Source organism: Canis lupus, chromosome 31, assembly GCF_003254725.2.
Source record: "Canis lupus dingo isolate Sandy chromosome 31, ASM325472v2, whole genome shotgun sequence".
In the NCBI taxonomy this organism is placed as follows: domain Eukaryota; kingdom Metazoa; phylum Chordata; class Mammalia; order Carnivora; family Canidae; genus Canis; species Canis lupus.
The window spans coordinates 36,818,976-36,840,202 of NC_064273.1; the positions used below are offsets into that span (position 1 = coordinate 36,818,976).

A 21,227-nucleotide genomic window follows, 5' to 3' on the forward strand; every position below is an offset into this window, starting at 1 on the left:
GTCAGTCCAGTTTATCCACACCATTACCAGCCTTTAGGGTTGTCATTGTTTTGGGGGGGAGGGGGTTGTCGTTTAATTTTAGCCTTTCTGACAAGTCCGCCGTGATCATTCACTGTGGTTTTAATTTGCGTCTCCTGATGGCCCTCAATGCTCAGCATCTTTTCACGCACTTGCTCTCCCTCTGCGTGTTTTCTTCAAAAAAAATGTCTGCTAGTGTCTCTTGCCCGTTTTCAAATTGGGCTGTTTTGTTTTTTACCACTGAGGGACTTTTTTTGATGTTTGTTTTTTTTCAATCTGCAGAATTTATTTCATGGAGCTTACTGTTGAGTTTTGACAGCTCTTTTCATGCCCTATATTCAAGTCGTCGGATGCAGTTTACGAGTATCTGCTTGCAAAGACCGTAGCTCATCCTCCTATCCTCTCGGCTGGCCTTTCTCAGAGCAAGAGCTTTGCTTCTCATGGAATTCGGTTTATCCATTTTCCCTCTTATGACTTGTATTCATGATGTCAAGCCTAGGAATTCTGCTTAGCCCAAGAACCTGGAGATTTTCTCCTATTTTTTTTTCTAAAAGCTTTATAGTTTTGTATTTTACATCCATGGTCCATTTGGCATTAATTTTCATATGAGTTGTGAGGTTTAGGTCAAGTTTCATTGTCCTGCCAGGAGTATTTGATCCATATTTACTGAAAAGACTCCTGCGTTGAGTTACCTTAACGCGCTGGCCGAAATCAGTCGGGCATATATGTATGGATACAATTCCGGTTCTCTGTTCTGTTCCTTGAGATCCATGTCTACCCCTCCAGTCACATCACACAGGCCTCAATACTGTAGCTGTGTACAAGCCTACCGTGGTGTATTGGGCTTTGCAGGTATTGGGTTTTTTTCACCAATTGAAGATTTGTGCTAAACCCGCACCAAGCAAATCTGTAGGCACTATTTTCCCAACAGCCTTTGCTTACTGCCCGTCTCTGTGTCACACTTTGGTAATTCTTGGAATAGCCCAAACTTTTTCATTATTATTATATTTGAATGGCTGCAATCTCATAACATTTTAACAGATGAGGAGTTGCTTCTTACGAATGAGCAAAGAAAGTGGTTTCTTGAGATGACATCTACTCTCGGTAAAGATGCTGTGAAGATCGTTGCAACGGCAACAAGGGATTTAGAATATGACGTAAACTTCATTGAGAAAGCAGAGGCAGGGTTTGAGAGGATTGACTCCAGTTTTGAAAGTTCTACTTGTGGGCAAAATGGTGCCGAAGTGCATTGTATGCTACAGAGAAATCCTTCATGAAAGGAGGAGCCCGTGGATGTTGCTGACTTCACTGTGGATTTTATTTTAAGAAATTGTCAACCACCCCAGTCTTCAACATCCACAGCCTGACTTGTCCATAGCTATCAGTATGGAGGCAGGACTCTCCACCAGCAAAAAGATCAGGACTCATTGAGAGCTCAGATGACAGTTAGCATTTCTTAGCAATAAAGTATCTTTTTAGAGTATGTAAATTTTTTAGACATTATGTTACTGTACACTTAATGCCCTGCAGTATAGTATAAACATAATTTTTATATACACTGGGAGACCAAACAATTCATTTTGACTCAGTTTTTTGTGATATTCGAATTCATTAAAGTGGTCTGAACTCAAATCTGTGGTATCTCCAAGGCCTGCCTATAAAAGGTCTTAAAATCAGATAGACTGATTCAACCCCCTTTATCTTCTTTTTTAAAATTGTTTTAACTATTCTAATTCCTTTGCATTTCCATATAAACGTTAGAATAATTGTATCTGTTTCCATGAGAATCTTGCTGGAGTTTTACTAGGAATTATGTTAAAACCATATATCACTTTGGGGAGAATTGACATCTTTACTATGTGAAGTCTCCCAAACCATGAACATGGTATGTCTTTTTATTTCTATCTTTTTTTTTCTTCCATCAGTGTTTTGTAGTTCTGTTATGTTCTATTTATATCTTAGTTTTGAGGGTTTTTTTTTTTTTTTTTTTTTTAGTGTTTGTACAGTGGTGTTGTAATTTTAATTTCAGTGTCTGGTCATTGCTAGTATATGTAAATACAATCAATTTTGTATATGTGCCCTGTATCCTGTGGCCTGCTAAACTCGTTTATTAGTTGTAGGAGAGTTTTTTGTAAGTGCCTTGGAATGTTTTGTGTAGAAAATAATGTCATTGACACACAGGGACCATTTTATTTCTTCCTTTATGATCTGCTTTCCTTCTTTCTTTTTTTTTTTTTTTTTTTTTTTTTTTTTGCTTGCTGGCTTTTTCTTGCCTTGTTCCACTGGCTAGAACTTCTAGCACAATGTTTAATGAGAATAGTGAGAGCAGACGTCCCTGCCTCATCACAGTTTAGGCAAGAAGCATTTAGTCTTTCACTATGAAGTATAATGAAGTATACTTCATTATAGTATAATGTGAGCTGCAGGTTTTTGGTAGATGTTCTTTATCTACTTGAAGAAGTTCTCCTCTATTCTTGCTTTTCTGAGAGTTTACCAAATATTTAATAAAAAATATTAAATATTTTTTCAAATGTTTTAATGAATTGATATGATTGTGTGTTTTTTTCTTTAGCTGTTAAAATAGTAGATTACATTCATTGATTTTCAAATATCGAGCCAGCCTCAAATCCTTCAAATTAACCCCACTTAATCTTGATGTATAATCATTTTTATATTTTGCTGAATTCTAATATTGTGTTAAGGATTTTTGCATCTACATTCATGAGGAATAAAGATCTGTCCTTTTTTTATCATCTTTGTCTGGATTTGGTATTAAGTTAATGCTGGCTTCACAAAATGAATTGGAAAGTGTTCCCTCCTCTTCTATTTTCTGGAAGGAATTGTTTAGAAATGTGTTAATTCTTCTTTAAATGTTTGGTGGAGGGATCCCTGGGTGGCGCAGCGGTTTGGCGCCTGCCAATGGCCCAGGGCGCGATCCTGGAGACCCGGGATCGAATCCCACATCGGGCTTCCGGTGCATGGAGCCTGCTTCTCCCTCTGCCTGTGTCTCTGCCTCTCTCTCTCTCTGTGACTATCATTAAAAAAATAAATAAATAAAATAAAATAATAAATAAATAAATAAATAAATAAATAAATAAATAAATGTTTGGTGGAATTCTCCAAATGGTACAGTGAAACCATCTGTACCTGGAAATTTCTTTGGGGAGAGCTTTAAAATGACAAATTCGATTTCCCTAATAGTTTTAGGCTGTTCAAATTACCTATTTCAGGGACTCCTGGGTGGCTTAGTGATTGATCTGCCTTTGGCTCAGGTCATGATCCTGGGGTCCAGAGATCGAGTCCCACAACGGGCTCCCCACAGGGAGCCTGCTTCTCCCTCTGCCTGTGTCTCTGCCTCTCTCTCTCTATGTCTCTAACAAATAAATAAATAAAATATTTTTTAAAAATTACCTATTTCTTATTGGGTGAATGTGGTAGTTCATGCTTTTCCAGAAATTGCTCTATTTTTCCCCAAGATTTCAAATTTATGTGTGTAAAGTTGTGTGCAGTGACCCTTATTATCCTTCAGTGTTTGTAGTCCTATTCCCCCCTTCATTCCAAATATTGCAAAGCTGTGTCTTCTCCCTGTGGTATTTTTGCCAATCTTGCTAGAGATTTATCAATTTATAAATATTTTTAAATAACCAGCTCTTGACTTCATTGATTTTCTGCATTGTTTTACTGTTTTCTTTCTCACTTATTTCTGGTTTTATTACTTCCTCCCCTTCTTTTGCTCTTGTTGTGGATTTACTTTGCTCTTCTTTTTCTAGTCTCTTAGATTATGGAGTTGAATTTCTCCTCCCTTCTAATGTAGGCATTTACTGCTATAAATGTCCCTCTCAGCACTGCATTAGCTATGTCTCACAGCTAAGTTTGGGTGTATTCTATTTTCATTTTCATTCAGTTCAATGTCCATTTTTATTTATTTTGAAACTTCCTCTTTGACCCATGAATTACTCAGAGGTGTATTGTTTAATTTCCAAGATTCTCCTATGATCTGTTACTGATTTCCAATTGGATTCTCTTATGGTCCCAGACCATATTCTGCATGGTTTTCTTTTAAATTTGTTGAGGTTTTCTGTGTGGTCCAGGATATCTCTGTCTTGGTCTATGCTTCCTAGGCATCTGAAAAGAATATGTGTTCTGCTGTTGTTAGGGGGAGTGGTCTGTTGATTGTTTGATGGACTTCTCAATGTATGTCAAGTCTTTAAGATCATTAGCTCTCAACGGTTATGTGATACATTATTTCTCCTAAGATTCAGAATAAGTGATCTAAAATTCTGCTGAATTCACCAAGGAGGACGGTGAAACTTTCTCACTGGTGGCTTTTGTCAGTGGAGTCACTGTTTCTCTTCTCTGGTATGGGTGCAGGTCCCCTTGAACGACAGGGCCTTGGATTGGATCAGCCAGCAGCTCCACAAAGGGCTCTGTGATAGATTTACTCTTATAGTTTCAGGAGATACAAGCCATCATTTTCCTTCTTCTCACCCAGTCCTCAGATGCTAAAGCCAGAGATAACGTTGAGTCATCACTGGTCCATTTGGCAAATGAAAGGATGAGAGGTCTCAAGAAGCTAATTTAGATGGATTGGTTTTTAAATATGTTTCACGAAATTAACATATGTTCATTATGAAAATGTGTTAGATGTAGAGAAACTAAAAAATGTGTATATGATCTTACAACCAAAAAATAATTACTGTCATTATTTTGGAGTGCATCTTCCCAATGTCTTCATAAATAAGATCACGCTGTTATTACGGTTTTACAATCTCTGTCTTTTTTTTTTACTTTAACAAAAGACATGAATATTTTCCAAAATATTATTTCTGATTGCAGAATATATTTCCACAGGCCAAATACACAATCATTTACTTAAGGTCACTTAGGCTGTTGCAGCTTTCACCAGGTTAAATAACACCCTGACCAACATCTTCTATGTGTATGCACAAGTTCCTTCCTAGAAATTGAGGCACTAGATCAGAACGTGAGAACATTTTTTTTTTTTTTTTTTTGCCCTTGAGCCCTATCGCCAAACTGGATAACTGAGATTTCTTGTTTGTTTGGGCAGGTTTGGTTTGGTTTGGATTTCATTTGTTTGAGTTTTCACAGAGGGCTAGGCACACAGCCAGCAGAGATTACGTGACTCAGGAGTAGGTCCTGTGTAGGTTCTCCAGGTTTTGGGGTGTGAACTAACAGCCACCTGGAGCCAGAGCAAGCTCTCTCCCTTCCCAGGAGCAGGGAGTGCTGGAAAGAATAGTGCCGTGAGCGTCTGTACCTTCCTATGAGGCCTCTGGCACCGGGCCCAGTCAGAAAACAGGAAAACTGGCAGGTTATATTCAGCCTGGGACCTGAACCTTGTGAAGCCACCACCCAGCCCAGGTTGACGTGCCAGGCCACAAAGAGACAAATGGGCTTACCCCAGCCTGCTTCCTCTCTCCGGGACCTGCCATGAGAACATTGTGTTTTACATGTGAAATATGCCTTGAACTCGCCTTGTCCTAGTAATTACCCCCATAAAATAGAGCAGGGCACTAAGTGAAAACTTCCCGTATTTAGAGACCCAGTCCTGCCTGCTTTTTATGGCTGGTGCAGACTACGGGAGGACCAGAGTCGGGTCACTCTGCCGAGAGACCACTGAGAGACGGGTTGGTGGGAGCAGGCCAGGAGGGAAAGAGCCTCTGAAGGCGGACAGGAAGCTCCGGGCCCTGGCGAGGCCTTGGCGTGCTGACGGTGGGCCAGAGCATCCCTCCAGGTAACCCGGGCCGCTCCCTGCTGCCCCGTGGGTGCCACCTGCCCACAACATTCCGATTCGGGCCACGGTGATCCACAGACTTTTCCCCTACTGCATCTGTCTTTCTTTTTTTGGTTTATAGAGAAAGAAGAATTAATCCAGAGCGTGCTGACCCAGGTGGCAGAGCAGTTCTCAAGGTACAGAATCTTCTAGACACATAGTCCCAGGAGGGGTGCGTCTCTGTGCGCGGCCATGGTGGGCCCTTGCTGGGAGGCCGTGTTGGCTGGCAGGCTTTGGCGCATCACTCACCTGGAGGAGCGGCCTTCCAGGTGGAGTCTTTTCATGGCTTCAGTAACTAAGCCAGTTCGGACAGGGTCCGGGAAGCAGTTACCTTCTACACTGCGAGTGGGCACTTTTAGGGGGGGAGCTTGTATCGCCCAGATTTTTTTCTCCACTCACTCTTCTGGGATTCAGATTCAATCTGTGAGAATTGACACCATTTTTTCAATGGGCTTTAGAAGAAGTATTGCCGTGGAGATCCTGTGTAGACGTGGGGCTTCTTGCTGTTATGAGTTATCCTGCCAGTTCCAAAATAATGAATTGTACTGTGGCATCTCACTGCCCCGGGGCAGACGGGTGACCCACCCTTAAAGCCCAGGAGTGGCCGCAGTGAAGGAACTAGAGCCCGGAGAGGGCACGCTGGGGCCCCTGTAGGGTCTGTGCCCAGCAGGGCAGGGTGCCGGGACTGGGCCGTCCCTGTGGTGAGCAGAGGCCCCGGGGCGGCCGCCCAGAGCAGGTGCTCAGCGCCCAGGGGTGGAGAGGTAAACACACCCGCCTGCATGGTGCTGCTGTCCCTTCTATGGAAAATAGACCCTGGAGATCATTGGAGGCCGTGAGCTCCTTAAAAGCAACCCCTGGCGTCTGTGCCCCCCACAGGGGTGAGCCCACGGAGGGTGGGGTGCAGGGGGTGAGCCCACTGGGACGCCTCGCCCAGGGCAGGGGTGCCGTAGAGGTTTGCCAAGCCCACTGCACCTTGAGAATTTTAAATCACGACTTGACTTTTTTCCCCACGCCTAGAGCATTTAAAATCAACGAACTGAAAGCTGAAGTCGCAAATCACCTGGCCGTGCTAGAGAAGCGAGTCGAATGTGAGTGAGTTTTCCATTTCCTTCTTGCTTGTCTTTTAACTCCTGTTTAAATGAACCGCTTCGCCTGGTGGTGGGTGGCGAGGGGAGCGAGGGGAGGCTGGGGGGAAGAATGAATGTCTTCTCTTTGTGAAATGCTTGGAAATGACCTTGGATGCTGACGGAGGCGCCAACGGCGAGCATCTGTTTTACTGTGAGAGTCGCTTGGTGACAGGTGACAGGTCAGGAGACCACCACGGCTCGGGCCACCGCACCTGCTCGGTAGGAGCACGTGGAAGCCTTGGGTGCAGGAGCCCCCACCCCCAGACCAGCCCCCTTGGGAGAGGAACTTGTGCTGAACGTCTTCGTGTTTCTTTTCCCATAAGCGAGGCAATCCCAGGCACTCGGTGTCTTCACGATTGGTTTCGGAATACGCCTGCCAAAGCATCGGCTCGTGACCAGTCTCCGCCAAGGCAACTGGAAAAACTTCCAGCAAGGCCGGGAGAGTCAGTTCGGGTCTTGACTCAGGGGCCAAACAGCTAAAACTGGGAGGGGGACAGCCTTAGTGTCTCACCCTCTGTGTCCTCGTCTGTAAAATAAGGAGCAACGCTCGATTCTCACGCCTCGTGATTCCCCATCCGGCTCACACATCTTTGTCAATGCCAAGGCAAAGGGCAGCGAATTTATTAAGCTCAGGGATGACGAGACGAAATCCAAACCCGAGGCCGGCAGAGCCGTGGCATCCCCAGACGCCTCCTGGCTGATTCGTATTCACAGGACGTACCGAATGTCACCTCCCATATCTTGTACGAATTGCCTGGATTTTTTTTTTCAAGAAGAATATTCAGGATCATGCAAAAACCCCATTCACCTTAATAACTGGAAGCATGACTTACATAGTCCTACTTCTCAGTAGGCTGACATTTAGAAAACCCATTTGGTATTCCGTCTTCAAAACCGATTTATTTTCCCCAGTGATGATGAAGAAGCCAGAAAGAGATTAAGTGACCTGCTCAAGCTCATCCAGCAAATTGGAAAAGTAAAGACTGGGACCAGCACTCGAGGTCTGGGTGGCGCCGCTCCAGCTGTGCAGGACCCCGGGCGCCTGGGAGGGCAGGGTAGAGGCCCACACGTGGCGGCTGTGGCTGCATTCAGCAGACAAGGGGCTTCTTCCTAAGGGATTTTGGGGAGCCCCCAGGGGGCTGGGAGGTCTCAGGAGCAGGGCTTGCTCACTGGCTATGCAGCAGGGGCAAGGTCCCAAATCCCATGGAAAGCCGATGCCTTGAAGATACTGTACCTGAGCCCCAGGTGCCTGCTGTCTCCCCAGTACCCAGAGCTCTGTGCTCGGGCCCCCCAGCCCTCATGCTGTGGACATCGGGCTGCTCCCCTTAAACTGGCCACAGACCCAAAGTCTGGATGGAGCTTGGCCATGTGCCCACACCCTGGCTGCAGGGGAGGGCGGTAGTTGCCCGTGGCCGTCGTGACGGAGTACCACAATCTGGAGGGGTGTAAAGTAACAGAAGAGGATTGTCTCGCAGCACTAGAGGCCAGAAGTCCCAGACCAGGAGGTTGGGGGACAGGGGGGTGGGGGGGCGGGTCCTTCTGGAGGCTCTGAGGGAGCATCTGCTCCTGCGTCTTCCAGCTGCCGGCGGCTCAGCATCCTTGGCTTGTGGCCACATGCCCCGGACCACCCCATCCTCACACGGCCCCTCCTCACGTCTCCATGTCTCCAGACCCCTCTGCCTGTCTCCTGGAAGGACCGTCTCATCCGGAGAGCCATAATCTGTTGTATCCACAGGAACCTTGCTCTAAGTAAGGTCACACTCACGGGTTCTGGGGGTCGGGATGTGAGCATATCCTTTTGGGGGACACAAGTCAACCCACCATAGAGCATGTTTGCAGTGGAAGCAAGCTCAGCTTCCCACCGAGCCCCAGAAAGTCAGGGATTGTCCAGACGCCGTGGGAAGGGGTCGGCGAAAGGACACAAAGGGCATTTGCTGCTGATTCCCCATCTCCGTTACAGAAGCGCAGAGGCGCCCAGACGCACCCGGAGGCGGCAGGTGGCCGCCAGTCCAGCGCGCCAGCCTCTCCCCACCCCGCTTCTCCCCCAGAAGCCAGCCCCGGCTCCTGCGGCCACTTGCAAACAGGAGAGTCCAAGAGGCCATTAATGAATTTTCGAAACTCCTCCCGAATGTTGTGTGGACCTCAGCTGGCGAGGTTCCCAGCATCCGGCCACCAAGACGCTGCTCAGCGCAGGAGGGTTTTGACTTTGCCTTCGGGCGGTGTGTGCACTGAGGACTGCAGGGCCAGGCGCCCGTGACCTTCTCCCCTGCCAGGGCCCGCCCCGAATCCTCCTGAGCTCGCTCGCTCCTCGGAGGGACAGCATCTCCCTGCACGCCCACGTGCACATCACAGGTCACGCGAACACACACGGGTCACCTGGAGAGTGCATTAGGCCCCTCCCCCGGGGCGCAGGTTCGGCCGCCTCTGCTGGGATCAGCTTGTTACTAACTGTGCTGGCCTCTGGCACCAGACACCCAGGCACAGCAGGAACGGGATCGGTGGGGCGTCCCACAGCCGGCATCCCCACCTCCTGGCTGCCCCGTCCTCGCGGGAGCACACCCACCAGGACTTGCGCATGATTCCGACAGGCTCTCGGCCATCCACCAGGCTTCCGGCCACCCCTCCCCAGTCTCCAAGGCCCCTGCGCCCCAGCACAGAGGGGCAGGCAGCCTCACCTGAGCCGAGCCCCAGCGGCGCGAGCTCCAAAAAGCCGCCCCAACACAGCGGTTCCTTAACCCCAAACGTGTGAGTGTCCAGGACACGGCAGGGACCTCGGATGGGGAAGCGAAGTCCAGAGGCCTGGACTCTCACACGCACACTCACATGCATGCACACACATTACACTGGCATGCTCGCACACGTAAGCGCGTGTGTGAACATGCAGAGACATGGGCATGCAGCTGCTTGCACATGTGTAAACACACACATGAAGATGTAGAGGCAGGCACACACATACGTGCACACCTCCCAGGCATGTGTGTGTAAGCACAGTGACTCATGCACATACGTGCGCACCCTTGCTTTAGCTGGTATACGTGAGCTGTTGTACGTGTCCTTGAGTTCCAGGAGGCGCGGCTAACCTGGTCGTCTGTACCCCACATTACGCTGGCTTGACTTGTTTTGAGTGGAATCTCCTGGGTTGTTTGTTTTGTTTTGTTTTTTTAACCTTCTCAAGCCTAATTCCTCTGAATCAGATATAAGCATCTGAATTTCTCTTAATTCACTTTAGAAGCTTTCCTTCCTTCTTACGTAAGCCGTTTTCCTTCATTAAAGGGAGTCTGAGGTCCTGCTTAGGTTAGAAATGATGTCATGGGCACGGGACACCCAGGTCCTCAGCCGCCTCCCAGCTGGAGATGAAACCCCAGGTTGGGGGGAGGGACTCCCTCCCTTGTTTGTGGGACGCGCCCAGGCCTGGACCAGAACCGAAAGGCCGGGACAGCTGGCCGGCGGGGCAGGGTTCAATGCCAGGACACACAAACAATCCGGGAGACTCGAGGCCAAAACCCAAGCTTTCCTCTGTGCCGCTCGGGACGTGTGGTTTATGCACATGCTTTGCCGGAGCCCTTGGAGGAAGTGTTGAGGTTGCGCGCTAGCCATGCGGGACTTGAACCGACTTCCTTAGCTCCGCCGCTGAAGGGGGGTCTTGGCAGCTGAGGCGGCCTCTCGGGAGAGCCCTGCGAGCCGGTGGGCAGGACGAGGGCAGAGCGGCCTCCCTGGCTGCGCTGTGGCCTCTGCCCCCTGAGGCCCCTTCCCCAGAGCCGGCACCCCTCCTCGAGAATCATCCCCAGAGGTTCTCCTTCAGGGTGACTTGCAGAGCCCTCCTGCGCCCCCATGACTCCTGAAGTCCTGGAGGGGACCCCCCAGGCTCACGGGGGGTGCTCCTCGTGGGTGGTCTCCAGCAGCCCTCCAGCGCTCTAGTTCGGGGTTCTGCGCTGCACCCACCTGTTTAAAGCTTGCGGGTGGACGGTAGGGACCTGACACTCAGCCTCACTCGGGGCCGTTGCTGGGGTCTATGCAGGACTTCCCCGGGGTGGGCCCCGCTCCTGGGCCGGACCCTCTCCCTCCTGGGGGACGGGGGGCAGAGCGGGGCTGGCGCAGGCCAAAGGCGAGCCGTGGAACCTTCCGGAGGCGGCCTGGACAGGACGGGAGCGGCGGCCACCGGTGTGGGGTGCTCTGGCTCCTGCCCCCGGGCTCCCCCGCCTCAGGCCCGCCTCTAATCCTGTGACCGGCTTTTTCTCTCCACTGATTAATGCGCAACTTTGCGTCTCGTTACTCGCTATCAATTTCCTTGGCAACCAGGCTCTTCAGAAGCGTAGTCGTCATAGACCCTGAATCCCTGGGATCCGAACTAGCGATATTGTACTGTGTCGCCCAAAAGGTTTACTTTGAACGTCAACCCCAGTAGACAGCCTGGAAATCTGACCTACGTGAACCAATATCGAATAATCGAACATGACGCCCCCACCGCAAGCCGTGAGCCAGGGGGCGGCTGCTAACCGGGGCGTGTCCCTAATGTCATGATAACGGTAAAAAAGCCACTAAGGAAACCCAGCAAGCAGCAGGATCCCCATTTTGTCTTTTAAAACCCCGGATGGACAGACGGCTGTTTGGCGTGCATGGAGGGCGGGGCGGCGGGAGAGAAACACCTGGAAAGATCCACACCGGTACATACGGAATAAATGGGTTGTTCTCTGGGCCGCTGGGACCACAGATAAATGTTAAAACATTCTTCTTTGAGGCGTTCTGTGTCTCCTCCATTGTCTACAACGATCAGATGTATTCGGGAGAAACGATGTTTAAAACGCAGTAAAGGCAACCGTGGACTTTGGCCGCCAGGACGCGGCCACCCTGTTTGGACTCTACGCTGCGTGTCTCTTGGCTTTGGGGATCAAAGTCTATCCCACGTATCCGGACTCCTCCAGAGCCGCCCGCTTTCCGGACGTTTCTGCCGTTCGCGTGTCAACAAAGCTGAGCTCCTTCCCAGGGACGCGGCCCCTGCCCCGCGCTGAGGACAGAGGACAGTGTCCCCGCGGCCGACAGCCGCCTGCGGAGTGGCCCGGGCTCGGCGCCCCGGGAGGTCCAGATGCAAACCAGACGGGGTGCGAGCCGCTGCGCTCTTCTCGGAGGAGGACCCGTGCCTTCCAGCCGCCTCCTAATGGGGTCTGCGAGGCAAGGAAGTGCAGAGAGCGTGTCGCCCCCAAAGGAGGCTGTGGGCTCTTGGTGAGGGAGCAGGCGTCCCCAACATCAGATTCCCTGCGCTGCTGCACCTGGCTGGTCCCAGCCCCTTGCACCGACGGCCCCACGCTCCGGTCCCGTGTCCTGGTGGAGGGGCCCCACACAACATCCCCCAGGGGGTCCAGAACCGAGTTGCCAGGACCACATCAGAGCTATCAGACCCTCCAGATTCCCATCACTTTGGGCAGAAAGAAGCAGTCTCTTCACGGAGCCCTGTCCCTGCCTGGGCCCTGGCCCTGGAGACGCTTACAGAACTGCCCTGGGGGCTCAGGGTTCAGGCAAGCACCTGCGGGGTGTTTCTCTCTCCCGACACTTGCCGTGGGAGGGGACTGTTTTTCCTTGAGAAAGCAAGCGTTCACGTTGTATTTTTAGGTATTCAGGCCATACTTGAGGGAAAGGGGAAGAGAGGAGCATCGTGGGTAGCATCTTTTTGCATAAAAATTGAGGTGTGGTTCCAGAGCATCAACAACAACAAAAAAAAAAAAAAAACAAAAAAAAAAACAAAAAACCGACTCTAACCTAAAAGCTTTTCCAAAGCCACTTGCTTCGTGGCCCTATTTCTCAGGCTCCGTGTGCACCTGCCAGAGTGAACGCCTTGAAGGTGAACACTCGCTGGGAGGCATGAGCTCCGGTGCGTTTTTTGGTCAACAGTAGCGTCTGGGGCTGCAGGAAGGTGAGCAAGCCCGGGCTCTGCTCCCCGTTGACCTGGCCAGTTTGCATTTCCCCGAAGTCCACAGCTTCCCCTGGTTAGGTGCTCCAGCGGGACCTTAACATTTTGAAGGGTTTATATTAACGTGAGTTCGTCGTTGCCAGGAAGGCTGGGGTTTTGCCCACTGAGCTTCTCATCGTGTTTTAACACACGGCGGCCACATTTCCTCCTTTTCTTCCTGGGATAAGAGATTTCTTTGTCCTCTGTCCTCCGCCGGTGCTTAGGGGCCTGGAGAGAGAGAGCGGGAAGTGGGTACAGGAAGCCTCAGCAGTGTGGGGAGGGAAGCAGGGGCTCGGCCCTGCAGAAACCGCACGGAGGGGTGCGGTGCTGCGTCTGGGCCCAGGACATGCCGGGGCCCTCGTCCCTGAGCCGCGAGCAGCCCTCGGCAGCGGGCACCGTGGCTGGAGCCAGAGCCAGGGTTTCTCGCAGGGCCGCCCCCGGTGACCAGCCTGGAGAGGGCTTCTGTGTGTTTCCATGGTAACCCCCTTGTTTCTCTTTGTCCCAGTGGAAGGCCTGAAAGTGGTGGAAATTGAGAAATGCAAGAGTGACATCAAGAAGATGCGAGAGGAGCTGGCAGCCAGAAGCAGCAGGTAAGGCCGGGCCTGGGAAGAGCTCCCCCGGACACAGGGCCCCGGGAGGGGGCTCTGGGCTCTGTTTTGGGACCCAGCCCTGGCTGGGGGGAGCATGGCACGGAGGCAGCCTGGCCCCGGGCTAGGATGTGCTTGTCAACGACACGGCCTTCCTAGCATAAGAGGGAGTGTCCGGCAGGTAGAGGCGAGGAGGATGGCTTCATGTCACGGGGGAACAATCCTCCCGCAGATCGAAGTGTTAGGATCAACTTATCCAGCTTGAGAGAAGTTGGCATCGATGCGTAAAGAAGGGGCCCCATAAGAGGGAAAGGGCTTTGGCTTGCGGTGTCCGGAGGCCGAGCTCCTGCGTGGACGTCCCCACAGCACGGAGCAGCAGGTCACGGGAGAGATGCCACAGGGCTCTGGCCATCTCGATGCCGAGATCACTTACTGTGCAGAACGAGGGGTGCTCCCCAGGGGAGCCGAAATCAGGGAAAAAGACTGGGGGCTTCGTTATGTGTCCCCTTCCCCACCAAAAGCAAGTGCTTGTACGAGCAGGCCCCTCCACCGGAACGGTGGTCACGGCACGCATTCGGGTTGACGGCGGAGAGGATGAGGGAGGAGCACGTGCATCGAGCGCTTGCAGGGGGAGGGGCTGACACCTGCTGCTGGCCGGATTCCCACCCCACCCCCAACCACCGCTACCCACCCAGGAGGACCCACGGGACAACGTGGCTCCTCCCTCCCAGGACGGGGCACCGCCAGGCACCACTGAAGGCCCAGCCGGGTCTCAGCGGGGTTTGCTGGGGACCAACCTAGGAAGAGCCCTGCACATGCCCAGCAGGTGGTCTCTGAAAGCTCACCTGCCAGTGAGATCATCCCCTGACTTAAAGCGTTGAGGGCAAGCAGCTCGGGGGGTGGGGGGAGGCTGGCTGCACCTGCAGGAGGTGAGGGGGGAGCTGTGGAGCTGCCCCTGCTGGGCTCAGAGGGCAGCCTGATTAGTAGGGCCTTACAGGGACCGCGCCACGTTTATGTCACACCCACTTGGCACCTGACGAGGATCTGGGAATGTCTCATCCCATTTGACTTGAGGACATCGGGGTGAAGGGGTCTGTGGAAACTCGCAGAAAACTGGGAGTGAGTGGTTCACCCCGGACATCCCCTGAGTGAGAGGCTTTTTAGGGGCTGGAGGCAGAGTCACTCGCAGGACCAGGGAAGAGCCCTGGGGTTGGCTGGAGCAGGCGGCTGGCAAGGAGGTCAGGCTGTGGTCACGGAGGCACCCCCGGGCGCCTCCCTCCTGTGGCCAGTCCCCACGCCCGAGTACGAGGAGCCAGCGAGCCAGGCCCGGCGCTTAGCCCGAGCCCATGGCCAGGGACCGCCCGTGGCCGCTGCTCTGAGGGCCTGGTGGCCCTGTGCCCGGGAGCCACCCTCTCCCCAGGGCCTGGCATGGGCAGACCGCTGGGTGGAGGATGGGCCTCCAGCCTCGCCAGCGTGACCGGCCTCCTCGGGCAGCTTCGGGGCAGGGGCTCCAACTGGAGCTTGTCTTCAGCCTGAGACAAAAGGCTCCGTGCACAGGCCTCAGTTCCCCCGTCTGCACAACGGGCCGAGGGGGTGTCTCTGGAGCGGGATGGTGCCCCCGAGGTCCCCTCCCGCCTCTGTGGGCATCACCTCCATCAGAAACGTGCTGCGCCCACAGAGCCCACGGAGCACCTGCAGGAGGCATTTCTAGAAAGCGGCCTTTGGTCCCTCCTCAGATGGCCAAGTCCTGCCGCCCACCCAGAGCAGCGGGGGGCGGGGGTGAGTCGCAGGCCCTGCCCTGGCCGGTCCCCACCTGGCGGCGTCCCAGGCTCCCTGTGGCTCCCCCGTGGAAGGGGGCGTGTGCCGTCCCTGCTGCCACCTCTCGGGCCACAGGCGGAGAGAACTCGCTTGGTCCAGGTCGTACTGGTTTCCTGCCGCCGCCCCAACAGCACCACGTTCCGGGCGCCTGAACCACCACCAACGTGCTCCGTCTCGGTTCTGATGGCCAGAGGTCAGAGGCCACGCTGTCCACAAGGCCACGCTCCCCCCGACGGCTCCAGGGAGGGTCTATCATCCCAGCCTCACTCCGAAGCTTCTGGAGGTTGTCGGCAGGCCCTGGGGCTCCCGGCCGGCCCCGGCACGACTACAGCCCCCGGCTTCACGCGGCCCGCTCCCCGTGAAGCCTCACCCCGTTGAAGGAGCCCAACGTCCGCCTGTAAAAGGACACCAGTCCTCTTGGATGCGGGCCCACGCCCCCGCAGGATGGCCACATCTGAAGTAACGACGCCCGTGATGACCCTGTTTCCAAAGGTCCCAGGGGCTAGGACTCCCCTTCTCACCTTTGGGGGGCGTAAGTCGAACAGCCCACGTGGACGCACCCGATTTTAGAGCGCACGGGGAGAGGCCCACCCGGCGAGCCGAGCGGCGACGCGTGACCCGCGGGCGCCCACCTGGCCGCGTGGGCTGAGCCGAGGCGCCCGGGCTCCGCCGAGGACTGGGGAGCCCTTCCTCGCCGCCCAGAAAGTACATTTTTAGAGCTCACAATGCCATGATCCAAAGCGAAGACTTCCCGGTGCCCTAACTGCTTGCAGAGGCGATATTCTCAGCAGACGGTTTTCACAGCATCCCACGTAGGTGAGAGACGGGTAAATGTGACTCTTCAGTCAAAACCAGAGTGGGGTAAAAATTTCGAACGTTGCTGATACATTTAGGAGAAAGAAACCCGGCGGCCTGGGCTCGGGTCTAACCCACAGCCACGCCGGCCACCCCGGAGCCTGGTGCAGGAGCCCGGCGGCCCTTCCGTGACCCCCACAAACAGCCCTTCGCTTCGCTTTACGCAGAAATGTACTCCGATGGCCAAGGATACGCCGCGTGCGCGCCCCAACACAGACGTGTTGTCCGGAGGGGTCCACCAGAGTCCTTTCGGCGTCCCTGGCCCACGGGGACACACGGGCACCCCTGGCAGCCCCATCGAGCCGCTGGGTGGTGCTGAGCCTCTCCGGGAGGACGCACGGAACCAGGGCGGCAGCCCCGTACCCACCCGGAAGGCCGACGAGCCTGAAGTCCTGCCCCACGTGGGCCCCCACGCGAGACCACCCCACAGGGCCTCCTGGCAGTGGGAGCAGCAGCCGAGGGGGGGTCGCAGGCAGCCTCCCAGCGCCCCCCGAACAGGCTGCGCTCCTCTGAGACACACGCCCAGGGGTTCTCCGCCGCCCTCCTGCTCCCCCCAGGGCCGGGCCTCGCTGGGCGCACCGGGAGCTGGCCACCGTCCCCGGCGGGGAGGGCTCGGGGTCTGTGGTCTCCACGTTCATCCCAAATGGCCTTGTCCACCGGATGAGCCACAGGGAAGGGGGGGGCTGGGAGCCCAGGAAATGAAAGCAAACATAAGCCCCAAATAGAATGAAAAGAAAAGGCGCCGTGCCAGCTGCTCTGTCGCTGGAAGATGCCGTTCCCGTGGCAACGGGGCACGGAGGGAGCTGTCAGGGCCGCCCGGCCCAGGTAGGGGGGTGGGGGTGCTGACGAGGGTCACAGGGCACCCGGCGGACGCCCCGGACCCTGCGATTCCAGCAGGTGAACCGTCTAGCTTTGTGCCCGCGTCCCCGGGCAATGCGCACGGCTCTGCACGCAGCTCTGCACGCGACGCGGCGGGTGTGCGTGTCTGCAGGGGAGGGGCTGAGCGCAGGGAGGGGGCGAGGGCGACCGTGGGGTCTCCTCTCTCAAGCGCGCGACACTGCTCACGAACGTGCGGGGCACGACTCCTCCTTTACAGGGCGGCAGTGGGGGTCACCCGGCTGGTCCCCGTCCACGGCACGTTGGTCGCCGTTTTGCTGGACCCGCATTAAAAATCCCCCCACCCCCGCCCACGGAGCCCGATGCGGCACCTCGTTGAGGGGAGGGAGAGCGGGACCCCGAAGGCTAAGCGGGAGGCTCCTTTTCTCAGGAAGGAAACAGACTTGGTATTACTCCGAGTTTGCCAGCGGCCTGGCGCCTGCCCGGGGAAAACCTCCAGACGGGCCGGACGCCGGGGCGCCCCCCACCTGAGATCTGGACACCAAGGTGCCGGTGTGCTGCTGGGCGTGGAGCCCTCCTTTTGGAAAGAAGCACTGTGCTGCGACCTTTCTTCGCTTGCAACACTGTGAGCAACAAACGAATCAAGATCTGGACCAACATCCAGCTGCTGTGCTTTCCCGGGAGGCCACGGTCCACGCTCACCTCAACCCACCCGATGCCTTCCTTTCTCCTCGAACCTTGGTAGATTTTTCTTGGTCCATGCAGCGTGCAGCGCATCTTTCCCCCCTTTCCCCTGAAACTCCTTACTCTGCGTGACACCCATCATCATCTTACAACGATCGGCCGTCCCCTTGATACCACAATGGTTTAGAGGATGTCCCGTCCTGCAACATTTAGGCGGCTTCGGTTCGACGTGTTCTGATAACAGCAGATGACGTTGCAGCAAATGGACCGATTTGCTCGCATCTGATTCTTTTCTTGAAATAAATTCCCCGGCGTAGACGCCACAGGCTTAGAGGATATGGATTTCTCCTTGGCTCCCGAGAGGTGGGACTTGACCCGCAAAGTTGGTAACGTGTGAGGATAGGGAGCTCGTCCACTTCCGGGGAGGTAGGGTCCCATGCGCATCAGCCCCCCGCATGCCGCCAGGTCAGCAGCCCCCCCACCCCCGGATGCTGGAAGGCGCGTTCCCTCCAAAGCACCCCTGGCGCCGTTGGTTCTGTCCTTATGGGGCAATTCCTCGAGACTAACAAGGGAAGGAAAACAGAGTCAGGAGTCAGGTAGCAACGTTCATCCCTCAAAGGTAGGTACCGGGGGAAACTGGAAAGGTCCTAGGAGTCCGCGGTGGGAGCCTGGATCAGCCACCCCGGGAGCACCGCCGAGGGACGTGCCTTGTACCGAAGCTGCAGGCAGGAGTGTTCGCCGTATGCTAGGTTGGGGGGGGGAGGGTAGCAAAAGAGTAAGTTTGGTACAATTCCATTTTTGTCCAAAAAAAAAAGCACAAGGCACTGTCCCTGGGTGTCCGCGCCTAGGAACGTTCTGGAAGGATACCCCACACTTAACAGAAGGTATTTCCAGGGTGTGAGATTGAAAGAAGTAGGTAACGTGGGGGCTTGCTTTCTTCTTTTTTAACTTTGCCCACTTCCTTCTTGTTTGAATTTTTTTTTTAGCAGTGTTTTACTTGCATCCTGGAAAGGTTTTTAGGAATGAGAGCCCCACCGTCACCGTCACAGGCGCAGGCAGGGTCCCTGGGGGGTGAGCAATGAGAGGTCACCGGCTTGACGACTTATTCTCCCGTAACAAATAAGAGAGGTGGCCCGTGGGGCGGGGGTTTGGTTTGGGCGTCTGGGGTGCTGCTCGGAGGAGGGGCCCCCGCGGGCACCACGTCCGACGCGGCCGAACCAGAACTAATCCCGACTGTTCCCCTTCAGGACCAGCTGTCCCTGCAAGTACAGTTTAGTGGATAACAACAGGAGGTTGACGCCTCGGCGTGATGTCCCCACGTATCCCAAGGTAAGAGCGAGTTCTGGCCAGCGGGGCGGCGGGGAGGGGGGTGCGGAGAGAGCAGGGCTGTGCGCCCCCAGCCCAGCCGACGTCCAGAATGAAAGGTGTCCATCGTCCACTGCAGTTGCTTATAGGAAACCAAACAGGGGCGCCTGGGTGAGCGTCCGACTCTCGATCTCAGCTCAGGTCTCGATCTCAGGGATTGAGCCCCGCGTGGGGCTCTGCGCTCAGCTCGGAATCTGCTTGAGACTCTCTCCCTCCGCTCCTCCTCCTGCTCTCTCGCTCGCTCTAAAATAATAATAATAATAATAAGTAAATGTAAAACCAAACAAACCAAAAGACCCCAGGGAAGATGACCTCTCATCCCGGAGCACCGTGCGGGTCTTACATGTGGGACCACAGCCCATGTCCTATGACACTTTGACCATCCCCCCATCCACACATACCCCCATCCACACCCCGACTTTGACCGTCCCCCCATCCACACCCCGACTTTGACCATCCCCCCATCCACACCCCGACTTTGACCATCCCCCCATCCACACCCCGACTTTGACCATCCCCCCATCCACACCCTCACTTTGACCATCCCCCCATCCACACACCTGCTTTGACCATCCCCCCATCCACACCCCAACTTTGACCGTCCCCCCCATCCACACCCCCACTTTGACCGTCCCCCCATTCACACCCCAACTTTGACCGTCCCCCCATCCACACCCTGACTTTGACCGTCCCCCCATCCACACACCCGCTTTGACCATCCCCCCATCCACACCCCGACTTTGACCGTCCCCCCATCCACACACCTGCTTTGACCATCCCCCCATCCACACCCCGACTTTGACCGTCCCCCCATCCACACCCCCACTTTGACCGTCCCCCCATCCACACCCCAACTTTGACCGTCCCCCCATCCACACCCCCACTTTGACCGTCCCCCATCCACACCCCCACTTAGACCGTCCCCCCATCCACACCCTGACTTTGACCATCCCCCATCCACACCCCGACTTTGACCATCCCCCCATCCACACCCCCACTTTGACCATCCCCCATCCACACACCCGCTTTGACCGTCCCCCATCCACACCCCGACTTTGACCATCCCCCCATCCACACCCCCACTTTGACCATCCCCCCATCCACACACCCGCTTTGACCATCGCCCCATCCACACCCCGACTTTGACCGTCCCCCCATCCACACACCCGCTTTGACCATCCCCCCATCCACACCCCCATTTTGACCGTCCCCCCATCTACACACCCACTTTGACCGTCCCCCCTGTCCACACCCCAGCAAGCTGCACCGCGTTAGCCTGGGCCCAAGACAGAAGCGCCGAGAGCTCTGGGCCGGTGTGGGCCTTCAGGCCAGGTTACTTCTCTTCCCTTGACTTCGCTGACACTAGTGCTCCCCCCCCCCCCCCCCCCCCGTCGGGGCGGGAGGTGGCTCGCAGGCCGGTGGAGCCCCGCGGAGCACAGCGCTGTGGGCGGGAGCGAGTCAGGCTCCACGAGCCCCGGGACCCCACCGGCCACTGTGGGCTGTCAGCGCCCGAGGTCAGCCCGGCGCAGAACCCGTGGCGTGGTGGCCCTGGAGTGTGAGCGCGGGTGTCCTTGACACGGGGGCCCGAGGACGTGCGGCAGCCTTGCCCCGGCGCCCCTGACCAGCCTCTGTGCTTTCAGTACCTGCTCTCTCCAGAGACCATAGACGCCCTCCGGAAGCCCACCTTTGACGTCTGGCTCTGGGAGCCCAACGAGGTGAGTGAGGAGACCCGGAGCCAGCGTACACGGGGACCTGCCGGGGCCTTGCCTCCGCTCTGGCCCGGAGACAGGGCCCGGGAAGGGGGAGTCGGGGCGGAGGCACGGGCGGTCAAGGGCAGGGAGGCCGGCCCCCCACACCCCTCCACACACCCTCTGGGGCCAGCGAAAGGAGAGAGCCCGGGGGGTGCTGTCCGCAGCCAGGGGACTGGGGGCGCAGGACCCCCACCACAAGACCGTCCTTCCAGTTTCCCCTTTGGCTGAGAAAACACTAAAATGGACATTTTTGGGTTCGTTCAGTATAATCTAGTAATACCAGTTGTACCTCTCCCTTCCTGAACCCCAAGAAAGCAAAAGTCCCTCATCACGGCCCTGAGACCCACCAAATCCACGACTTCTCCAGCTTTCCAGTAGCACAGACGTGCAGCAAGGGCACCTGGCCCCCAGGAAGCTCCCCGCAGGTTGCAGCCACTGGCTGGCACGCTG

The 21,227-nt window shown here is 55.1% G+C and overlaps 1 protein-coding gene across 5 annotated transcripts in view; it reads left to right on the forward strand.

Annotated features, from left to right (window-relative positions):
* The window catches only part of PDE9A (phosphodiesterase 9A), an 87,229-nt gene that overhangs the window by 50,759 nt on the left and 15,243 nt on the right, over positions 1-21,227 (forward strand). For all 5 annotated transcript variants that reach the window (XM_025462071.3, XM_025462072.3, XM_025462074.3 and 2 more), the window contains 5 exons: positions 5,892-5,946; positions 6,827-6,897; positions 13,386-13,470; positions 18,909-18,990; positions 20,667-20,741. In XM_025462071.3, coding sequence (XP_025317856.2) covers positions 5,892-5,946; positions 6,827-6,897; positions 13,386-13,470; positions 18,909-18,990; positions 20,667-20,741 — 368 coding nt within the window. The remainder of the gene's footprint in view (positions 1-5,891; positions 5,947-6,826; positions 6,898-13,385; positions 13,471-18,908; positions 18,991-20,666; positions 20,742-21,227) is intronic.